The sequence below is a fragment of the Zingiber officinale genome, chromosome 10B, assembly GCF_018446385.1.
Source record: "Zingiber officinale cultivar Zhangliang chromosome 10B, Zo_v1.1, whole genome shotgun sequence".
NCBI classification, from domain to species: Eukaryota; Viridiplantae; Streptophyta; class Magnoliopsida; order Zingiberales; family Zingiberaceae; genus Zingiber; species Zingiber officinale.
The window spans coordinates 76,130,539-76,150,308 of record NC_056005.1 but is presented as its reverse complement, the minus strand read 5'-3'; the positions used below and the strand labels follow the sequence as shown (position 1 = coordinate 76,150,308).

Here is a 19,770-nt window from a genome sequence, read left to right as displayed (position 1 = left end):
AAAACTCCTTGTATTCCTCTCGTGCCTACTTTTCGTGTTTCTCTTTTCTGCTTCGTACTTTACTCTATTTATAAATATCGAAAAGAAAAAATTGAAAACCATGTGATTCCCCCCCCCCCCCCTCCCCGCCCTCTCACATGTGTAGTCGATCTAATAAGTGGTATCAGAGTAGGTACTACTCTGAATTGGTGCAACAATCAATCAAGCCGGGGGAATCATTTTTAGTTTTTTTATATACTATTTGAATTGGTGAAACTTTACCTATTTAGATAATTTTTTTTATTTTCGCTCATTCGGTTTTAACTTGAAGTTGGTGCAATACCTCTCGAGTTCTTCTATATTTTTTTATGTAAAACTCTGCTAATCCAAGACTAATCTCAGTACCTTCCTTTAGTTTTCTATCTTCAGTGCTTAATGGCTCAAGGCGAAGGATAAAGCATTCATGAATCACCTCCATATGAGATATACAAGAGACATGAATTCAATCTATGGAGGATGCAGATAAAAACTTTCATCCTCATGAATGACTTCGATGGTGGCATGGCACTGAGAAGATCAACACAAAACACAGAAGCTAACAGAAAGGTGATAAATTCAATTGTAAGATTATTACCTAATGAAATCACATGCAGAATTAGAGAACATCGAGATGCCTATGAGTTCTGGACTCGAATGACCAAGCATCACAAGGAGCCGATGGAGCTTGAGGATCAAGTCAAACCAAAGCTCAGACCTAAGTCCGGATCCCTAGAGTCATCCTCAGAATCAGACCAAACCGGCTTTATGGCTTTAATGGCACAAGAGAAGTTAGAAGGATCTGAATCAAAGTTAGAACAAAAGTCAAAATACGAATCTAAGACGAGGGTGGACGAGGAGGAGAATCCTAACAAGGATTCTAAAGGTAAACTTGTAAATTCAAAATTCAAATATCATTTAATATGTTTTAAATGCAGTGAAAGAGGGCATTACAAAATAAGTGCCCCACCTATAAGACTCGAACCACATAACTAGAGGTAAAGGAGAAGTCTGCACCCAAAGTTCAAAAAGGGAAGAAGCATATCCAATGCTTCAAGTGCAAAAAGATGGGTCACTACAAATTTCAATGCCTAGAAAGAAGACCCAAGGATCCAGGGGGAGCAAAGGTTAGTAGGTTTACAATACATGACAATCCAATTTTTTCTACACATATTAGTAAATTAGATAATCATCATTACTCTAGTTTGGATTTACCTCAACAATTAGATATGCATGCTCAACCAAATAAATGAACTAATAAAAATCTAAACAATAATTTAGAAAATAATTCTTTAATCTTTAAAATTTCATATTCATGGTTTAGGAAATTATAAAAATAAATCAATCTTTTGAAAAATAAAATTCATAAACTAGAAAAAATAATTAATAATCTCACCAAATCATTAAATTTAGACTTAAATTATAAGTCTAAATTAAATTTAAATAAAAAACTAAGATTAATCAAGTATCTCTTGATTATGAAATTAATCAACAAATGTAATAACAAATCGAATATAAATCAAAATACATAAAATCTACATTTAACTCAATTAAAATACTTAAAACTTAAATATTTAAATAAATCTAATAAAACAAATATTCAATAATTCAGGGGGAGACTCTAAATTAGTTGGCACCTCCAAAATTAATGACTTACCCAGATGGGTATTTAGGAATAGTCTAAATAAGGATAAAAGTTTAACATGACCAACGATACTGGTGAAGTTTTGGATAATAGTAGGTTAAGGGAAACTGTGCCTATGCATGTCTAGGAAGATATGGTTTTGACCTAGTGCATTTGGCTTAGTAGAACTAACTGAAGCTACTCCTTACGGATCCTAACCAGTTAGACCAAGGTTTTGTACTATGCTCAGTGGATAGGACTATTTGGAAAACCTCGAAGACATGATTACTCTAATGATGTCCAAGTGACTCACCATAGCTAAGAAGTTTATCCAAGGAATACCTATTTGTTGAGCTCAAAGCTAAACTTGAATCTAACACAAAGTTAAACCCAACCCTAAAATTGAAGTTGACTCATCTCACAAAATTATAAGATTCCCTGATTGAAAGTATATAGATCGGGTGAGATTAAAGAATTTAAAATTAAAAATCAAAATGATATTATAATTATAATTATAATTATAATTATAATTAAACTTTAAATTTTAAAATTAAACTTAAAATTTTAAAATTAAAATTAAAAAATTAAAATTAAAACTTAAACTTAAAATTTTAAAATTAAAATTAAACTTAAACATTTAAAATTAAAATTAAAATTAAAAATTTTAAATTAAACTTAAAATAAGCTCAATCTAAATTGATATTAACTCCTACCTATTATAGAAAACTAAGTAGACATTGGATAGTGGTTGCTCCAAACACATGATGGGGGATCACACCAAGTTCACTCAATTAACATACAAAAGCTTAGGAACAGTTGCCTTTGGAAACAACGGCAAACTCAAGGTAATTGGAGTAGGTATTGAACTTAAAACTGATTTTATTATTAAGAAAGTATTACTTGTTGAAAATCTCAAATACAACCTTTTTAGTATTAGTCAATTGTGTGATTCTGGCTATAAGGTTAGGTTCCTATCCTCTAAATGCCTAATTAAGCACTTAGATAACCCTTCTAGAAGTCTAAAAGGGTTTAGAAAAGATAATATCTATGCAATTAACCTAATCACTTCCTCACTTAAGTGTTATTTAACACAAAAGGAAGAAATTTGGTTATGATATAGAAGAATGTCACACACAAACTTTAGAAATCTAAGTAAATTAAATGGATTAGTTAGAGGCTTACCAAAATTACTTAACTTAGACTCGACAATTTGTAATGACTGTCAACAAGGAAAATAAACAAAGTCTACTCACAAATCAACTAATCAACTTCAAACAAATTTAATACTAGAACTATTGTACTTAGACCTATTTGATTCTCATGGGATCAAATCAATAAATGGAAGTCTATATTGCCTAGTAATAATAGATGATTACTCTAGATTTACTTGAGTAAAATTATTAAAAAATAAGGATGAAACATTTGAAATCTTTAGTAATTTTTGTAAACAAATTGAAAATGAAAAAGGCCAAAAAGTTAAAAGAATCATAAGTGACAACGGAGGCGAATTTAGAAATCACAACTTTAATCAATTCTGCCTTGAAAATGGTTATCATCACGAATATTCATGCCCTAAGACACCTCAACAAAATGGAATAGTAGAAAGAAAAAATAAAACTCTACTTGAAGCCTCTAGGACAATTCTAAATGAGTGTAACCTACCAAAATACTTTTGGGCAGAAGCTGTTAGCACAACCTACTATGTACAAAACAGGACCACCATAAACAAAACTCATAATAAAACATCATTTGAACTCTATTATAATAAATCACCCAATATTAAATACTTTAAAGTATTTGGATATCCAATCTATATACTAAATACAAGAGAATATTTAGGAAAATTTACCTTAAAAATAGAAAATAAAATCTTTTTAGGTTACTCGCTAAACAGTAGAGGTTGTAGAGTATATAATAAAGTTATGCTAAGAATTGAAGAAACCTCAAATATAAAATTTAAAGAATCCAACCAAAACCTAGAACAAACCCAGAATCAAACAATCAAATTTGTTCAAGATACCACTAGTCAAGGGGGAGCCAGTGAAAACCTAAGTCATGAAGAAGAAGATCAAAACTGAATGAACTCACTAGAACCATAAAAGTAAACCCAAATTATCCAATTGACCACATAATTGGTGACCCAAACCTAAGAGTTCAGACCAGGTCTTCCTTTAGAAATTTGAGTCAAATATCCTTGATCTCAAACATTGAACCCAAAATAATAGAAGAATCCTTACTTGACCCAGACTTAATCATAGCCATGCAGGAAGAACTAGCCTAATTTGAAAGAAATGAAGTATGGGACTTAGTACCACCACCTAACAATAAAAAGGTAATAGAAACATAATGGGTATTCAGAAAAAACTAAGTGAAAATGGGAAAATTATTATAAATAAGGCTAGACTAAAAGCTAAAGAGTTTAGTTAAGTCGAGGGACTTAACTATGATGAAACCTATGTCCCAAGCTAGACTTGAATCTATTAGAATGCTACTTAGCTATTCAGCCCATAAAGGATTTAAACTTTATTAAATGGATATTAAATCTTCCTTCTTAAATGGGCTAATAAAAGAAGAAATGTATGTAGGTCAACCACCTAGATTTGAGAGTCTAGATCATCCTAACTATGTTTTTAAGCTTAAAAAGGCCTTATATGGTCTTAAACAAGAACCTAGAGCCTGGTATGAATGGTTGACCTCCTACCTAATTTCCAAAGGGGTCAGTCAAGGATAAATTGACCCAACCTTTTTTGTAAAGTCAATCAAACAAGATATATTTATAGCCCAAGTATATGTAGACGACATAATCTTTGGTTCAACAAATTCTGAATTCTTACAAGAATTCATAACCTTAATGGAACAAGAATTTGAGATGAGCTTAGTAGGTAAAGTAACTTACTTTTTAGATCTACAAATTAAACAAACTAATGAAGGAAATTATGTCTACCAACAAAAATATATTAAGGAATTACTTAAAAATTTTAGAATGGAAAACACTAAAGAAATAAAAACTCCAATTGCCACTAACACAACCTTGGATAATGACTCAAATGGAAAACTAGTTGACCTAAAATATTATAGAAGTGTCAAAAATAGCATTCTATACTTGACTACAAGTCGACCTGATATTTTATTTGCAGTTAGTATGTGTGCTAGATACCAAACCTGTGCTAAAGAATCCCATTTAACTAACATAAAAAAAAAATCAGATATCTAAAAGGAACTTCAAATATAGAAATTTAGTATCCTAGAACACCTAATTTTGAACTCATAGGCTACTCTAACTCAGACTATGCTGGCTGTAAACTAGATCGTAAAAGTACAAGTAGTGGATGTCAGTTACTTGGCCCATCATTTGTTAGCTAATTTAGTAGAAAGCAACACTGTATTGCATTATCTACTACTGAGGCATAATATATAGCAATAGGAGAATGTGTTGCTCAATTGTTATGGATGATGCACAACCTTAAAAATTTCAATTTAAACTTTACAAAAATGAAAGTACTAATTGACAATGTTAGCTCAATTAATAACAAAAAATCTTGTACATCATTCAAGAACCAAACACATTGAAATTAGATATCACTTTATCAGGGATCATGTCACTAAAGGTGACATTAAACTCAATTACATTGAGTTCAAGTCAAATTTAGCTGACATATTCAGCAAATCCCTCCCTGAAAGTGAATTTACCAACCTACGATGTCAATTAGGAATGTGTTTAATAGACTAAGACCAATATTTTCAATATTATTTTCAACATTTCCAAATTCTAGGGAAAAATTTTTTATTAATTTTTCTCAAAATTTCCTTATTTTTAGAACTTTTAAAATCAATTTTAGCCTTAGTCTAAGATCGAACCCATAGAAAGCATGCTCCTATAGATTTAGGACATGAGCATCTCACCAACACATTACGGTTACCTTGTTTGTATATTCCAAACTTAGAAAGGGGTGAGATGCATAGGCAACTCGCCTGAACTTAAGATGCTTATATTGTAAAATCCGACCATCCAATAATATGGGTTATTAGAGTAATAACCTAGTAGGATATTTCAGGAATTTTTAGGTATTTTTCTGGATTTATTTTGAGGTCCTATGGTAGAGTTTAAGGGGATAAATTTTTAAACATAAGGTGGTTATGAAAATTACCGTTTAAGGAGTAATAACAACCTAGATTAATAAAACCCTACCTTTATAAACCCCGTTTGAGAAGCTACAGTGCCAAATTCTTAAACGCCGACACCCTCATTTCGTGTTATTTCCTCCCGATCTCGCCGACGGACTCGACCTCGACACACGCTCGCACCCGATCGCCGGCGCCTTGTCGCAGATCGAGCCTCCGATCTTCTCAACCCCTTAATGGAAGTCGCGGCGGTGGAGCCTTCTCCAGGGAGTAGCGGCGCGCGAGGAATCTCAGTTCGGGAGCAGATTTGAGCTCCGGTGACACTGAGGGAGGTAACGCCGGTTCCAGAGCTCGATAGCAGTAAGAACTTGTACAGGAGGCAACTATCTCGTCTTCTCAAGGCTAGAGCCGAGTGGATCTGGTCGGGTTTCTCTCCGTCGCTTGTGGTGGTTCTGGGCAGTAAAGAAGGTTGAGGTATGGTTTCGATTAGGGTTTTCTCTTAGCCATGGGATCTGCGATTTGAGGTCAGTGGGTAATGTGAGCTGTTTCCTAGCAGTGCCTCTCGGTGCGGGACTCAGGTAGAACCTCCAGTAGCATACCTCGCCGGTGGGGCATCCTCAATAGTGAGATTTCGGGCCGTGAATTGTTAGGTAAGGCATTGTTAGCCTCGAACATGGATCTGTGGTACAGGGGTTGTGCACCAATGGTGATTATGTATTGATTTGAGTTGCTTGTGGTGTATGTAGCACTGTAGGAGCCCTGGTCTGTGTAATTTTGGCAGCCGGCAGCACTGGTGCGCTTGTGCCAGCGATTCCATCTCCGGCAGTAGCACCTTTCGGCAGTGAGTTATCAGTGGGGGAGATTACTGTAAGGTAAGCGTTAGATTTTGGATACGTAGTTTAATTGAATACGTATTTGGGCATTGTTGTATTGGGGACAAATGCATGATTCGGAGGAGATCTAATTTTATAATCTGAAGGCATACGGTTAGGGTTGTGGATTGGGTGTTAGTAGATCAGAATGGTTTCATTGGGGTAATGAATGAAACTTGGATTAAATTCACCTGTCATGTACATTTGTATAGTTATTTAGTTTCATATGTAGTTAGTTAAATTTTGTACGTTGACACAGGACTTTGATCGAGGCGGGTATTGTGATGAGGTTGACGTCGGATTCGGCCTACATTTGAGGCGGGTACTTCTTAACTTGCTCCTTTAGATATCGGTTTAAGTGCATGAGTTAGTTTCATATATGCAGTATTTATCTTGACTCCACTCATTTTATTTCTTGTGCTTGATACTTTATCCACTCAAGCTTTGAGATGATCACTTTCTTATCTATACAGTCTCCCGTTGTTATTCTTGATACCTAGCAGATACTAGATGCCATGCTTACCGGTTTATGCTTACCTGTTTGATTACTGTTTATTTATGCTTAGTATTGAGCATGCGGATTCATGTAGCATACCTAATTTCCTGTTATATATATATGATGACTGTTGCATTATTCGCATCATGTCATTGCATGCATAGCCGACGACTTTGGCTCCTTGTGGTTGAGACAGTCGTTGGCTGGGCCGCACGCTCGGCCACCATGGGTAGTGGTAGCTTGAGCGTGCCGCATGTCCTGCCGTGCCCCCACTCGCCACTCATGGGTAGTGTCTGCGGAGTCGCGTGCGGGGACCCCGTCAGACGTAGCTATTCAACTATTATGCAACGTCCCTCGCCACTCGAGAGTAGTGGTAGCTGGAGTGGTGTACATTGTTCCCGCCTCTCGTCCATACCGGGGTCATGGACTTGAGGGTGGGCGGAGTGACCATCCGCATACGCTTACTTTTGATATACACTATCTTGTTTATGTTACTTATGCGATTCTGTTATCACATACCAGTTATATATGCTTGGACACCGATTACTATTGTAGTATACTTTATATGTAATTCGGTAGTTATGAGCAGTATACTTTATCTCGGACCTTACACTGTTAGCCTAGGATATGGTTTCGTGTATGGATATATATATACTGTGTTTACCCGTAGTATCGCTATTTATCTTCCGAGACCGTATCCTTTGTATTCCTGCTTTTTATGATACTCATGCACTGCCTATCCTCTTACCGAGTTTTATACTCACCACCGCATTGGTAATTTCACCAGTGGTGATAGCGATGCTAGTACGCTTGGAGGAGGATTCCGACTGCCGGTCCCATGTCACTTCTGAGGATGGTTTTACGGTTTTGGTTTTCATTTTATTGTGAGTTAAACCTTTGAATTTAGCATTGTAATAATTGAGCTGTGGACTTGTTATTTGTATTTGGTTGTTTTGCCGATGAGTCAAGCCGGGCCGGCCCGCGGTGAGTTTTTGTTATTTTATCTTGGTTATTCTTGTTTTCCGCTGTGTTTGACTTTACAGCCGTGTGGGCTGTATATTATCTGCGTGGTTGTGATATATATATATTTGTATATGTATTATCTGTGGTGTTGTATACCGGTTCTATTTGTCACTGCTACAGGGGAGGTGCTGTCCGATTTTCGTCGGACAACCTTACTCTCGGGGTGTGACAATTTATTGGTATCAGAGCTACAGATTTAAAATGTCAGATTCATACGTTTTGGGATTTTTCGTGATTTTATTCCTCGAAGTGACTTTTCGGGATTTGGGACCAGCGGCGGCGGAACACCTCCAAGTAATTGGCTGTAAGTTTTATAAGTACGAACTTATACTATGTGTAATACTTATTAGTGGTTTACATCAGGTATGAGGCGTGGTCGAGCGGGAGCCGGTTATCGTCGTGGTCCGGGACGACCACGGAAACAACCCATTGAGGCCGAGGAACCAGAACCAGTGACTCAGGAGGCGGATTCTTCTAGGGATCCAACGGATGTTGAGACGGCTAGTCGGGGACAGACCCATTAGACTCCTAAAGATCAGGGACGTCAGCCTCAGGAGATCCCTTCAGTCATACCATCTGGTAGGAATCGGGAATTTCAGCCTCAGGGTATTCCCTCCCGAATACCATCAGCATTTCCTACTCCTGCTACTACTGATTGGATGAGGGACAGAGCTCGGATACCGTTGCTGGCGAGGTCCGTCAAGGACAGATTTACCTTATATTTGGGCGGAGCAGATCCTTGGGCTGCTCGAAGTTGGTTGAAGAATGTAGAGAGCACCTTTGAGTACCTAAGTTGCACGGATGAGGAGAAAGTGGAACTGGCAGCGTATCATCTCCGAGATCAAGCAGTCACATGGTGGGACATGCAGAAGACGATCTTTGGAGAGCAACGCATCACATGGGCGATGTTCCGAGACGCGTTTGAGCGGCAATATTTCCCAGCGACCTTCTGTCTAGCTCGACGCCAGGAATTTCTGAATCTCAAGCAGGGCGACCGGTCAGTGATGGAGTATAATGCTGAATTCTGTAGGTTGGCAGAATTTTGTCCTCACTTAGTGGCACAAGATTATGATCGTATGCAGCAGTTCACTCAGAGTCTTGCAGCATACATTCGGATTCGGATGTCAGGATTTCCAGGTAGTTCCTATCGGGAGGTTCTAGATCGAGCACTATTCATAGAGATGACTCAGCAGCAGGTAAATCAGGAGAAAGGACATGAAAAGCAGTCGTCGCAAAAGAGGGGGAATAGAGGTCAGAGTTCTCGGGCTCCTTCCGGAGGATCATCTCGGCCTCAGAAGACTGGGCGAACATCGGATGGAGGTTCTCGTCCCCCTCATCATGATCAGAAGAACTTTGGTGGGACCAGGTGTTTTCAGTGTGGGTCCAAGAGTCACACCAGGAATAGTTGCTCGTTGGATCATGCTATATGTTTCTACTGTAAACTTCCGGGGCATGAGAGTCGGGATTGTACTCTGAAAGCACAGTTGGAGGCTCCTAAAGTTACATCTCAGGGGGAATCATCCTCTCAGTCACGTTCACAGAGGAGATCGCAGAAGACCCAGAGTGCCCCACGTCAGCAATGACCACAGCCTTCTCAGGGACAGATATACCATGTGCAGGGTCAGGAGCCAGCGACTACACAGTATTCTGCCGCAGCGTTTTCTCATCAGGCATTTCCAGCACAGCAGGATTTTCACCCACATCAGCCTTACTCAGCATATCGGCAGCAGCCTCAGTCTCAGTATCAGCAGCCGGTTCCCACACCTAAGATGCCAGCGCAGGCCACTACAGGGATACCACAGCCGAGCTCAGAGGTGGGTCGTGTTTATGCTGTTACACGGGAAGAGGCACAGCGAGCTGAGGGATCGGTTTTCCGAGGTACTATTTCAGTTTATACATTTACTGAAGATTTATTGATAGACACTGGTAGTTCCCATTCATTCATATCTCGAGTATTTCTGGGTAAAATCGGGAGATTGCCTAGTCGTCGGACACACGGGCTGACAGTATCTCTACCATCTGGCGAGGTACTAAGTATTAGTCTGGAAGTCAAAGGATGTCCTTTAGACTTCAATGGTCAGACTATTATGGTGGATCTGCAGGTATTGGAGATGGTGGAATTTGACATTATATTGGGCATGGATTGGCTGGCCATGAACCATGCCATAGTTGACTGCAGAGCGAGAGTAGTCACATTCCGACCTCCCGGTTTACCATCTTGGTCATTCATCGGAACCGGGGGTGATGGGATATCAGTCATATCAGCAATGCAAACGAGAAGATTATTGTCGCAGGGTTGTCAGGGATATTTGCTGTCTATGGTTAAAGCTGATACAGATGCATTACCACGACTATCGGATGTTCCTATTGTTCGAGAATTTTCAGATGTATTCTCTGACGAACTCCCCGGTTTGCCTCCTAAAAGGCAAGTTGAGTTTACGATTGAGTTTGTTCCGGGAACCGCACCGGTATCCAAGACCCCTTATCGCATGGCACCAAAGGAGTTAGAGGAGCTGAAGGTTCAGTTACAGGAGCTGTTGGACAGAGGATTTATCCGTCCCAGTGTTTCTCTGTGGGGAGCACCAGTACTCTTCGTTAAGAAGAAAGACGGATCATTGAGACTATGTATTGATTACCGACAGTTGAATACGGTCACTATCAAGAACAAATATCCATTGCCACGTATAGAAGATTTATTTGATCAGCTGAAGGATACCTGTGTATATTCAAAGATTGATTTGCGCTCAGGCTATCATCAGCTCAGGGTTGGAGATGCGGATATTCCGAAGACAGCATTTCGCACTCGTTATGGTTATTACGAGTTCTTGGTAATGTCATTTGGGCTTACCAATGCCCCAGCAGTGTTTATGGATCTGATGAACAGAGTATTCCTCGAGTATTTGGATCAGTTTGTTATTGTGTTTATCGACGATATTTTGATATATTCCCGATCTGAGGAGGAACACAGGCGACATCTTCGCATAGTTTTGGAGACGCTACGGCGAGAACATCTCTATGCGAAGTTTAGTAAATGCGCCTTTTGGCTACCTTCGGTGGGTTTTCTTGGACATGTCGTTTCCAGCAGAGGTATATCAGTTGACCCACAGAAGATTGAGGCAATCACTAGCTGGGAGCAGCCGAAGACAGTACAGGAGATACGTAGCTTTTTGGGTCTAGCTGGCTATTATCGGAGATTTGTTAAGGGTTTTTCCAGCATAGCCTTTGTCACGCCCCAGAGGAGTCTCTATCCGAAGAAATTTCGGCAGCATCTCCCCTGTACGGCGGACAATATGAAACTTTCTACATATCACATATACATCAGCCACAGGCGGCTGGAATGATAACAATAAATAAAAACAAACACCACGCAGTTTATAAAGATATTCAGCCTCTGGCTGTCACAACCACGCAGTTAATAATAGTAATCAATAACAATAGGACTCTGACTCGAAATCCACCCTACTCCACTACACTCGTAAAGCTCAAATCCAACGAACTCACCTCTTCTGCCGTCCAGGCAGGCACGTAGTAGAATGAAATCCAATATTATATCAAAAATCCATCAAAAAATGTCACTCCATACAATATCCATAGGAAAAATCCAAAGACAATACTAAAACAAAGTCTGATATAGAAAAAGGCCAAAATAAAACCAATAACGAACTAGTAGAGAACTAGCTCTACGTGCATATGGGGGGCCAGCGACTGGAACTGCTCCGGACAGCCTCAACCTGAAAATATCAACAATGGAGGCGGGGTGAGTCCAACACTCAGCAGGTACAACTGATATGCATAATAAAACAAATAACAGACAACACTAATCATGCGTACAGTCTCCTGAATACGAGAAGGAATAAATGCAACTGGAACGAAATCAGGAGATAACTGTACTAACCGGGATCAAGGTACAAAGGTAATAGGTCGTCAGACCGAAGAAATCATAATCCTGTATGCATGTCAATCAAATGCATCCATACAAATGCAACATATAAGTGCAGCAATCACAACAATAAAATGCAATAAATGCATATGGTGACCGTGCACTCGGACATCACTGCTCCTGACAGTGACCGAGTGGACGGTATGCTGTCGGAGTACTCCTGTCCTCTGGCCCCAAATCATAAATGGGGGAGCTCAATGCTCTCATCTCCCGGTACACGACGACGGGGAGGAAATCTCTGCCGGCTACCACGCTGAGTCTCCTGACCAACGGAGCCAAACAGAGTCCACCATCTGCCGGCTACCACGCTGCTACCCTAAATGCCAACGGAGCCAAACAGAGCGGAACTGACTGCCGGCTACCACGCTGAGTCCTCAGACCAACGGAGCCAAACAGCAGAACCGCCACACACCAGCCAGATATACAACTAATCCATGGGTGGTGTGTGCAGTACATGTAACTGGCGATGGGCTCAACCAAAGTGAAGCCGACAATCGCACAGCATGCAAACATGATGCATGATACTAAGCATGGCAATCTCATGAATAGCATAGCAAGATCCATACATAAATAAAAGGTGTACCACAAATCAATGTATCAGGTGGAAGGTACACAAACAGATAGGGTATCATATAAACCCTAGGTCCTGAACATGATGTATCACATGGTTGGGTCACTACCGAAAGCATGTATGGTCAGGTCATTAATAACATGCAGTGCATAATAAATAAACAAACAACATGTAACAGATCATGTAGTGACCAACCGAATCAAAAGGATAACACAATCATTGCTATATGTTAAACACTTTATTATGCATATCAAAAGACATAAGTCAAAGTACCCGCCTCCGAAAATAGAAAGGTCCGATCTGACTCCGAGATACTCGTCTCGCGTCAAAGTCCTGTGTCACATATAAATAAATATATTTTATTTAGCTACAATTTACATAAATAGCTAAACAAAATTCCTAAAACTATTTAGGGCAAAACCCTAAACCAAAAACACATAAACATAATCAATATACACATGATCGTCTAATTAAACCCTCCAATTCAGAACAAGATCTACCACAGAACTCAAATACACCTAATCCTCACCCTAATTCACAATCCAAAAGATTACGGTGAAGGTTGCTTGCTGCTAAAACATTGAACAAGCAATTGTTTGTTGATCCACAGCACACAGAATCTCACGGTAATACTTCCTTCCACTCACAACCCTCATTTCTGTGTACTAAGTCTACTGTTGCTGATCAACAAACACCACAGCCCCACTTCCTCTCCAATTCCGTGACCTAAATTGGTAGCAAAGAGAAATTCGAACTAGCTTACCTCCTTTGATCAATTAGGGCACGTGAATTGAACACACAGTGCTGGCTCGATCAAACTGACAGAGAGATCAGTGAAGGAGGTGCTCTACCGAGGTGCGTCCGTGCAGAGATGGCCGAAGAAGTGAGGAGACACGAGCGGTCAGAAATCGGGCGGCGCCGGCAGTGAAGTCGGTAGTGTACAACAGATGTGAGACTCGGCGATGTGGCGGAGATACTAGGGCACACTGAAGAGGAAATCAGGAGTCGGGGCAGAGGCTAGGGCACCGGCGATTGGGTCGGCGTCGGCTTCTGTGGTCGACGTCGGGTGGCTAGGGCAGGCGGTCGGGCGGCGGTGATTTGCGGCGACGGCGCTAGGAACTCCACGGCAAGGCTAGGGCAGAGGATGGATCGCCGGCAATGGCTTGCGCTCGCCGGCGCTTGGGCAGGGCTGGAGAAGAAGAGAAGAGGCTCGGGAGAAGTAACCGCCGCCGGCGGTTAGGGCAAGGAGGAAGAAGGGAGACGGCGTCGGGCTCGGGTGTGAGGAGGGGGAAGAAACGAAGGTTTTAAAGAAATTAAAAAGAAAAAGAAAAAGGAAAAAGGAAAAGAAAAAAAATAAAACTTTTCCTTATTAAAACTGGGTAGCCTAAACAGGCTTTTCCGGACCCCGTTCTTATCCCCGTCAACTCGTCCGTACGAGCTCCGAAAAATTCCCGAAAAATGTCCAAAAATTCCGGAAAATCCCCTTATTAAAAATCGTCATTTTTCCGGTATTTTATAGCCTTGCCTTTGACACAATTGACCCGGAAGGGAGAGAAGTTTAGCTGGACGGAATCTTGTGAGCAGAGCTTCCAGGAGCTCAAGCGGAGGCTTGTTACTGCACCAGTGTTAGTACTTCCCTCTGGCATGGATGGATTTGTACTTTTCACGGATGCATCTTATCAGGGATTGGGTGCCGTACTTATGCAGCGCGATCGTGTGGTGTCATATGCCTCACGTCAACTGAAGGATCATGAGAGGAACTATCCAGTTCATGATTTGGAGTTGGCAGCTATCATCTTCGCACTGAAGATTTGGCGACATCATTTATATGGGATCACCTTTGAGATTTATACAGATCATAAAAGTCTCAAGTATTTGTTTACCCAGAAGGAACTAAATCTTAGATAGAGAATATGGATGAAATTATTGAAAGATTATGACGGCTCTATTAACTATCATCCGGGAAAAGTCAACGTGGTAGCACAAGGTTTGAGTAGGAAATCTCGAGGGGTTTTGACTTGTCACTGAGTTATAGTTACAGAGTTGATGCAGAGTTTCTCCGAGTTGGGGTTGATGGAGCAGGCACAAACATAGCGAGGCTATTGGTCACCATGGTTGCTCAGTCACCTATAGTGGAGCGTATCAAAGAGGCTCAGGCTACAGATCAGCATCTGCAGTTTTTACGTAGCAGAGTTACCTCAGAACAACAGACAGAGTTTACCTGTGATGATAGTGGAATTCTGTATTTTCGCGACAGATTATGTGTCCCTGAGTCACATCCTGTTCAGGAGGACTTATTACGGGAAGCACATCGATCTAGATTTGCGATTCACCCGGGGAGTACTCGCATGTACAGGGATCTGAAACGATCATACTGGTGGAATGGTATGAAGAAGGATATTGCAACATTTGTGGCACAGTGTTTAGTTTGTCAGCAGATTAAGGCAGAGCATCAGAGACCAGCTGGGTTACTGCAGAAGATAGAAATACCAGAATAGAAATGGGAGCATATCATGATGGACTTTGTGGTAGGACTACCTCGGACCCGGAAGGGTCATGATGCGATTTGGGTAATAGTTGATCAGTTAACCAAATCTGCACACTTTTTACCGATCCGTCGGACGGATTCGTTGGATCGATTGGCAGAGTTATACTGCAGAGAGATCACCAGATTGCATGGTATACCTCTGAGTATTATATCAGATAGAGATCCACGATTTACCTCTCGATTTTGGCGGAGTCTCCAGCGGGCCATGGGTACGGAACTCCGTTTTAGTACTGCATTTCACCCTCAGACGGATGGGCAGTCGGAGCGGACTATCCAGACATTGGAGGATCTATTGAGATCTTGTGTTATGGACTTCGGCGGTAGCTGGGAGGATCATTTGCACTTGGTGGAGTTTGCATACAATAACAGTTACCACTCAGCGATTCAGATGGCACCATTCGAGGCATTATATGGCAGAGCATGTAGATCTCCTACTTTATGGGATGAGGTTGGAGAATCGTCAGTCTTGGGCCCCCATTGTATTCAGCGAGATGCAGAGTTGGTTGACACCATCAGACGCAGAATGTCAGAAGCCCAGGACCGACAGAAAATCTACGCGGATCGGAGACGGAGACCTTTGGAGTTCTCTGTGGATGATCATGTGTTCCTGCGAGTGTCTCCTACCAAGGGGTTAGGAGATTTGGATTGAAAGGGAAGTTAGCTCCTCGTTACATCGGACCCTTTCAGATACTTGAGAGGATCGGTGAGGTAGCGTATCGACTGGCGCTGCCTCCTTCACTTGCCGGGGTGCATGATGTATTTCACGTATCTATGTTGAGGAAATATGTACCACACCCTACACATATTTTGACAGATGTCTCGATCACCCTTCATCCAGATGTAACATATGAGGAGGTTCCAGTGCGGATATTGGATCGTAAGGAACGCCAGCTGCGAAACAAGACAATCCGATTGGTCATGGTTGGATGGGAGCATCATTCTGATGACGAGGCGACCTGGGAGCTGGAGGATGAGATCCGAGCGCGGTACCCACGGTTGTTTGATGAAGGTATGTAAATTATTTCCTTTAATAATTGACTTCGCATGTCGTTGGTCGTTTATTGCATTTATGTCATAAATTTGGGGACCAAATTTTTATTAGTGAGGAAGAATGTAAAATCCGACCATCCAATAATATGGGTTATTAGAGTAATAACCTAGTAGGATTTTTCAGGAATTTTTAGGTATTTTTCTGGATTTATTTTGAGGTCCTATGGGAGAGTTTAAGGGGATAAATTTTTAAACATAAGGTGGTTATGAAAATTACCGTTTAAGGAGTAATAACAACCTAGATTAATAAAACCCTACCTTTATAAACCTCGTTTGAGAAGCTACAGTGCCAAATTCTTAAACGCCGACACCCTCATTTCGTGTTATTTCCTCCCGATCTCGCCGACAGACTCGACCTCGACACACGCTCGCACCCGATCGCCGGCGCCTTGTCGCAGATCGAGCCTCCGATCTTCTCAACCCCTTAACGGAGGTCGCGGCGGTGGAGCCTTCTCCGGGGAGTAGCGGCGCGCGAGGAATCTCAGTTCTGGAGCAGATTTGAGCTCCGGTGACACTGAGGGAGGTAACGCCGGTTCCAGAGCTCGATAGCAGCAAGAACTTGTACAGGAGGCAACTATCTCGTCTTCTCGAGGCTAGAGCCGAGTGGATCTGGTCGGGTTTCTCTCCGTCGCTTGTGGTGGTTCCGGGCAGTAAAGAAGGTTGAGGTATGGTTTCGATTAGGGTTTTCTCTTAGCCATGGGATCTGCGATTTGAGGTCAGTGGGTAATGTGAGCTGTTTCCTAGCAGTGCCTCTCGGTGCGGGACTCAGGTAGAACCTCCAGTAGCATACCTCGCCGGTGGGGCATCCTCAACAGTGAGATTTCCGGCCGTGAATTGTTAGGTAAGGCATTGTTAGCCTCGAACATGGATCTGTGGTACAGGGGTTGTGCACCAATGGTGATTATGTATTGATTTGAGTTGCTTGTGGTGTATGTAGCACTGTAGGAGCCCTGGTCTGTGTAATTTTGGCAGTCGGCAGCACTGGTGCGCTTGTGCCAGCGATTCCATCTCCGGCAGTAGCACCTTCCGGCAGTGAGTTATCAGTGGGGGAGATTACTGTAAGGTAAGCGTTAGATTTTGGATACGTAGTTTAATTGAATACGTATTTGTGCATTGTTGTATTGGGGACAAATGCATGATTCGGGGGAGATCTAATTTTATAATCTGAAGGCATACGGTTAGGGTTGTGGATTGGGTGTTAGTAGATCAAAATGGTTTCATTGGGGTAATGAATGAAACTTGGATTAAATTCACCTGTCATGTACATTTGTATAGTTATTTAGTTTCATATGTAGTTAGTTAAATTTTGTACGTTGACACAGGACTTTGATCGAGGCGGGTATTGTGATGAGGTTAACGTTGGATTCAGCCTACATTTGAGGCGGGTACTTCTTAACTTGCTCCTTTAGATATCGGTTTAAGTGCATGAGTTAGTTTCATATATGCAGTATTTATCTTGACTCCACTCATTTTATTTCTTGTGCTTGATACTTTATCCACTCAAGCTTTGAGATGATCACTTTCTTATCTATACAGTCTCCCGTTGTTATTCTTGATACCTAGCAGATACTAGATGCCATGCTTACCTGTTTATGCTTACCTGTTTGATTACTGTTTATTTATGCTTAGTATTGAGCATGCGGATTCATGTAGCATACCTAATTTCCTGTTATATATATATGATGACTGTTGCATTATTCGCATCATGTCATTGCATGCATAGCCGACGACTTTGGCTCCCTTGTGGTTGAGACGGTCGTTGGCCTGGGCCGCACGCTCGGCCACTCATGGGTAGTGGTAGCTTGGTAGTGTCTGCTGGAGTCGCGGGCTGCAGGGACCCCCGTCGCAGACGTAGCTATTCAGCTATTATGCAACTGTCCCCTCGGCCACTCGAGAGTAGTGGTAGCTGGAGTGTGTACAGTTTGTCATTGTCCCGGCCTCTCGTCCATACTGGGGTCATGGACTTGAGGGGTGGGCGGGAGTGACCATCCGTGCATACGCTATTTTTTTTTTTTGATATACCTGCTTATGCTGTTTATGCTTACTTATGCAGTTCTGTTATCACATACCTGTTATATATGCTTGGACACTGATTACTATTGCAGTATACTTTATATGTAATTCTGGTAGTTATGAGCAGTACTGTAGCAGTTTACTTTATCTCAGACCTTACACTGTTAGCCTAGGATATGGTTTCAGGTATGGATATATATATACTGTGTTTACCCTGTAGTATCTGCTATTTATCTTTCCGAGACTGTATCCTTTTGTATTCCTGTTTTTTATGATACTCATGCACTGTCTATCCTCTTACCCGCTGAGTTTTATACTCACCACCCGCATTGGTAATTTCACCAGGTAGCTGATAGCGATGCTAGTACGCTTGGAGGAGGATTCCGACTGCCGGTCCCATGTCACTTCTGAGGATGGTTTTACGGTTTTGGTTTTCATTTTATTGTGAGTTAAACCTTTGAATTTAGCATTGTAATAATTGAGCTGTGGACTTGTTATTTGTATTTGGTTGTTTTGCCGATAAGTCAAGCCGGGCCGGCCCGCGGTGAGTTTTTGTTATTTTATCTTGGTTATTCTTGTTTTCCGCTGTGTTTGACTTTACAGCCGTGTGGGCTGTATATTATCTGCGTGGTTGTGATATATATATATTTGTATATGTATTATCTGTGGTGTTGTATACCGGTTCTATTTGTCACTGCTACAGGGGAGGTGCTGTCCGATTTTCGTCGGACAACCTTACTCTCGGGGCGTGACATATATCAGTATATCAACATAAGTCTGGGCATTAAATACCAAATCTACAGCAATCAGATTAAGTAATCTAAGTTAGTCAAACACTAACTGGATACAAAGACCTAACCTGACTAACCAAGTGAACATTGCTATCTTTTGATAGTTAGTTAGTAACTAACGGTTATACAGTTCAGGATAATTTATAGCTAATTAGCTTATTTGAAAGTAATCTCGGGTTCAGGGGGAGGAAAAATAAGTCAACAAAATTTTAAAAACATTCCATTAAAAAAATCTGTTTTTAAAATTACTACATATCTTGAAAATTTATTTTGAAAATTGTCTCAATATTTTCAAACTACATTAAAATAATTTTAAAATGTTGCAATATTTAGTATTTTAACTCTTGTCTTGGAGAACTTTAACCTTAAATCTTTTAAAGTTTTTTTGGGAGAACTCAGCATTTTCAAATTTTTTTGGAAAACTTTAAAGTTTCTCAAGTTAGTAGATTTTAAAAGTATTTTTAACCTTATTTCTCTTGTGAAAATACTAATATCCAGTGTTTTAAAATTTATTCTACAAAATGTCTTTTAAATTTTTTTTTGCTTTACAAGATGTCTTGAAACACTTTGAAAAATATTTGAAAAGGTTCTTTTCAAAATTTATTTTTACAATTTTTAAATAAGTTATTTTCTTTATCATTTTAAAGCTAAGTGTTTTCAAAACTATCATTGAACATATTTTAACATATGTTGTCAAAATTTTTG

The 19,770-nt window shown here is 40.6% G+C and overlaps 1 protein-coding gene across 1 annotated transcript; it reads left to right on the top strand.

Moving 5' to 3' along the window:
• The first annotated feature begins 495 nt into the window (after positions 1-495).
• LOC122029195 lies at positions 496-11,329 on the top strand. Its single transcript, XM_042588135.1, has 5 exons — positions 496-901; positions 8,516-8,652; positions 8,752-9,724; positions 9,809-11,037; positions 11,138-11,329. The coding sequence occupies exons 1-5, from the start codon at positions 496-498 to the stop codon at positions 11,327-11,329; spliced, it is 2,937 nt and encodes a 978-aa protein (XP_042444069.1).
• Positions 11,330-19,770: the final 8,441 nt, after the last annotated feature.

Coding starts and splice junctions, on each gene's coding strand:
- LOC122029195 (XM_042588135.1), top strand. CDS start 496: ATGCAGATAAAAACTTTCATCCTCATGAATGACTTCGATGGTGGCATG. Junction 8,653..8,751: donor ATCCAACGGATGTTGAGACG/GCTAGTCGGGGA, acceptor CGGGAATTTCAG/CCTCAGGGTATTCCCTCCCG. Junction 9,725..9,808: donor GAAGACCCAGAGTGCCCCAC/GTCAGCAATGAC, acceptor ATTCTGCCGCAG/CGTTTTCTCATCAGGCATTT.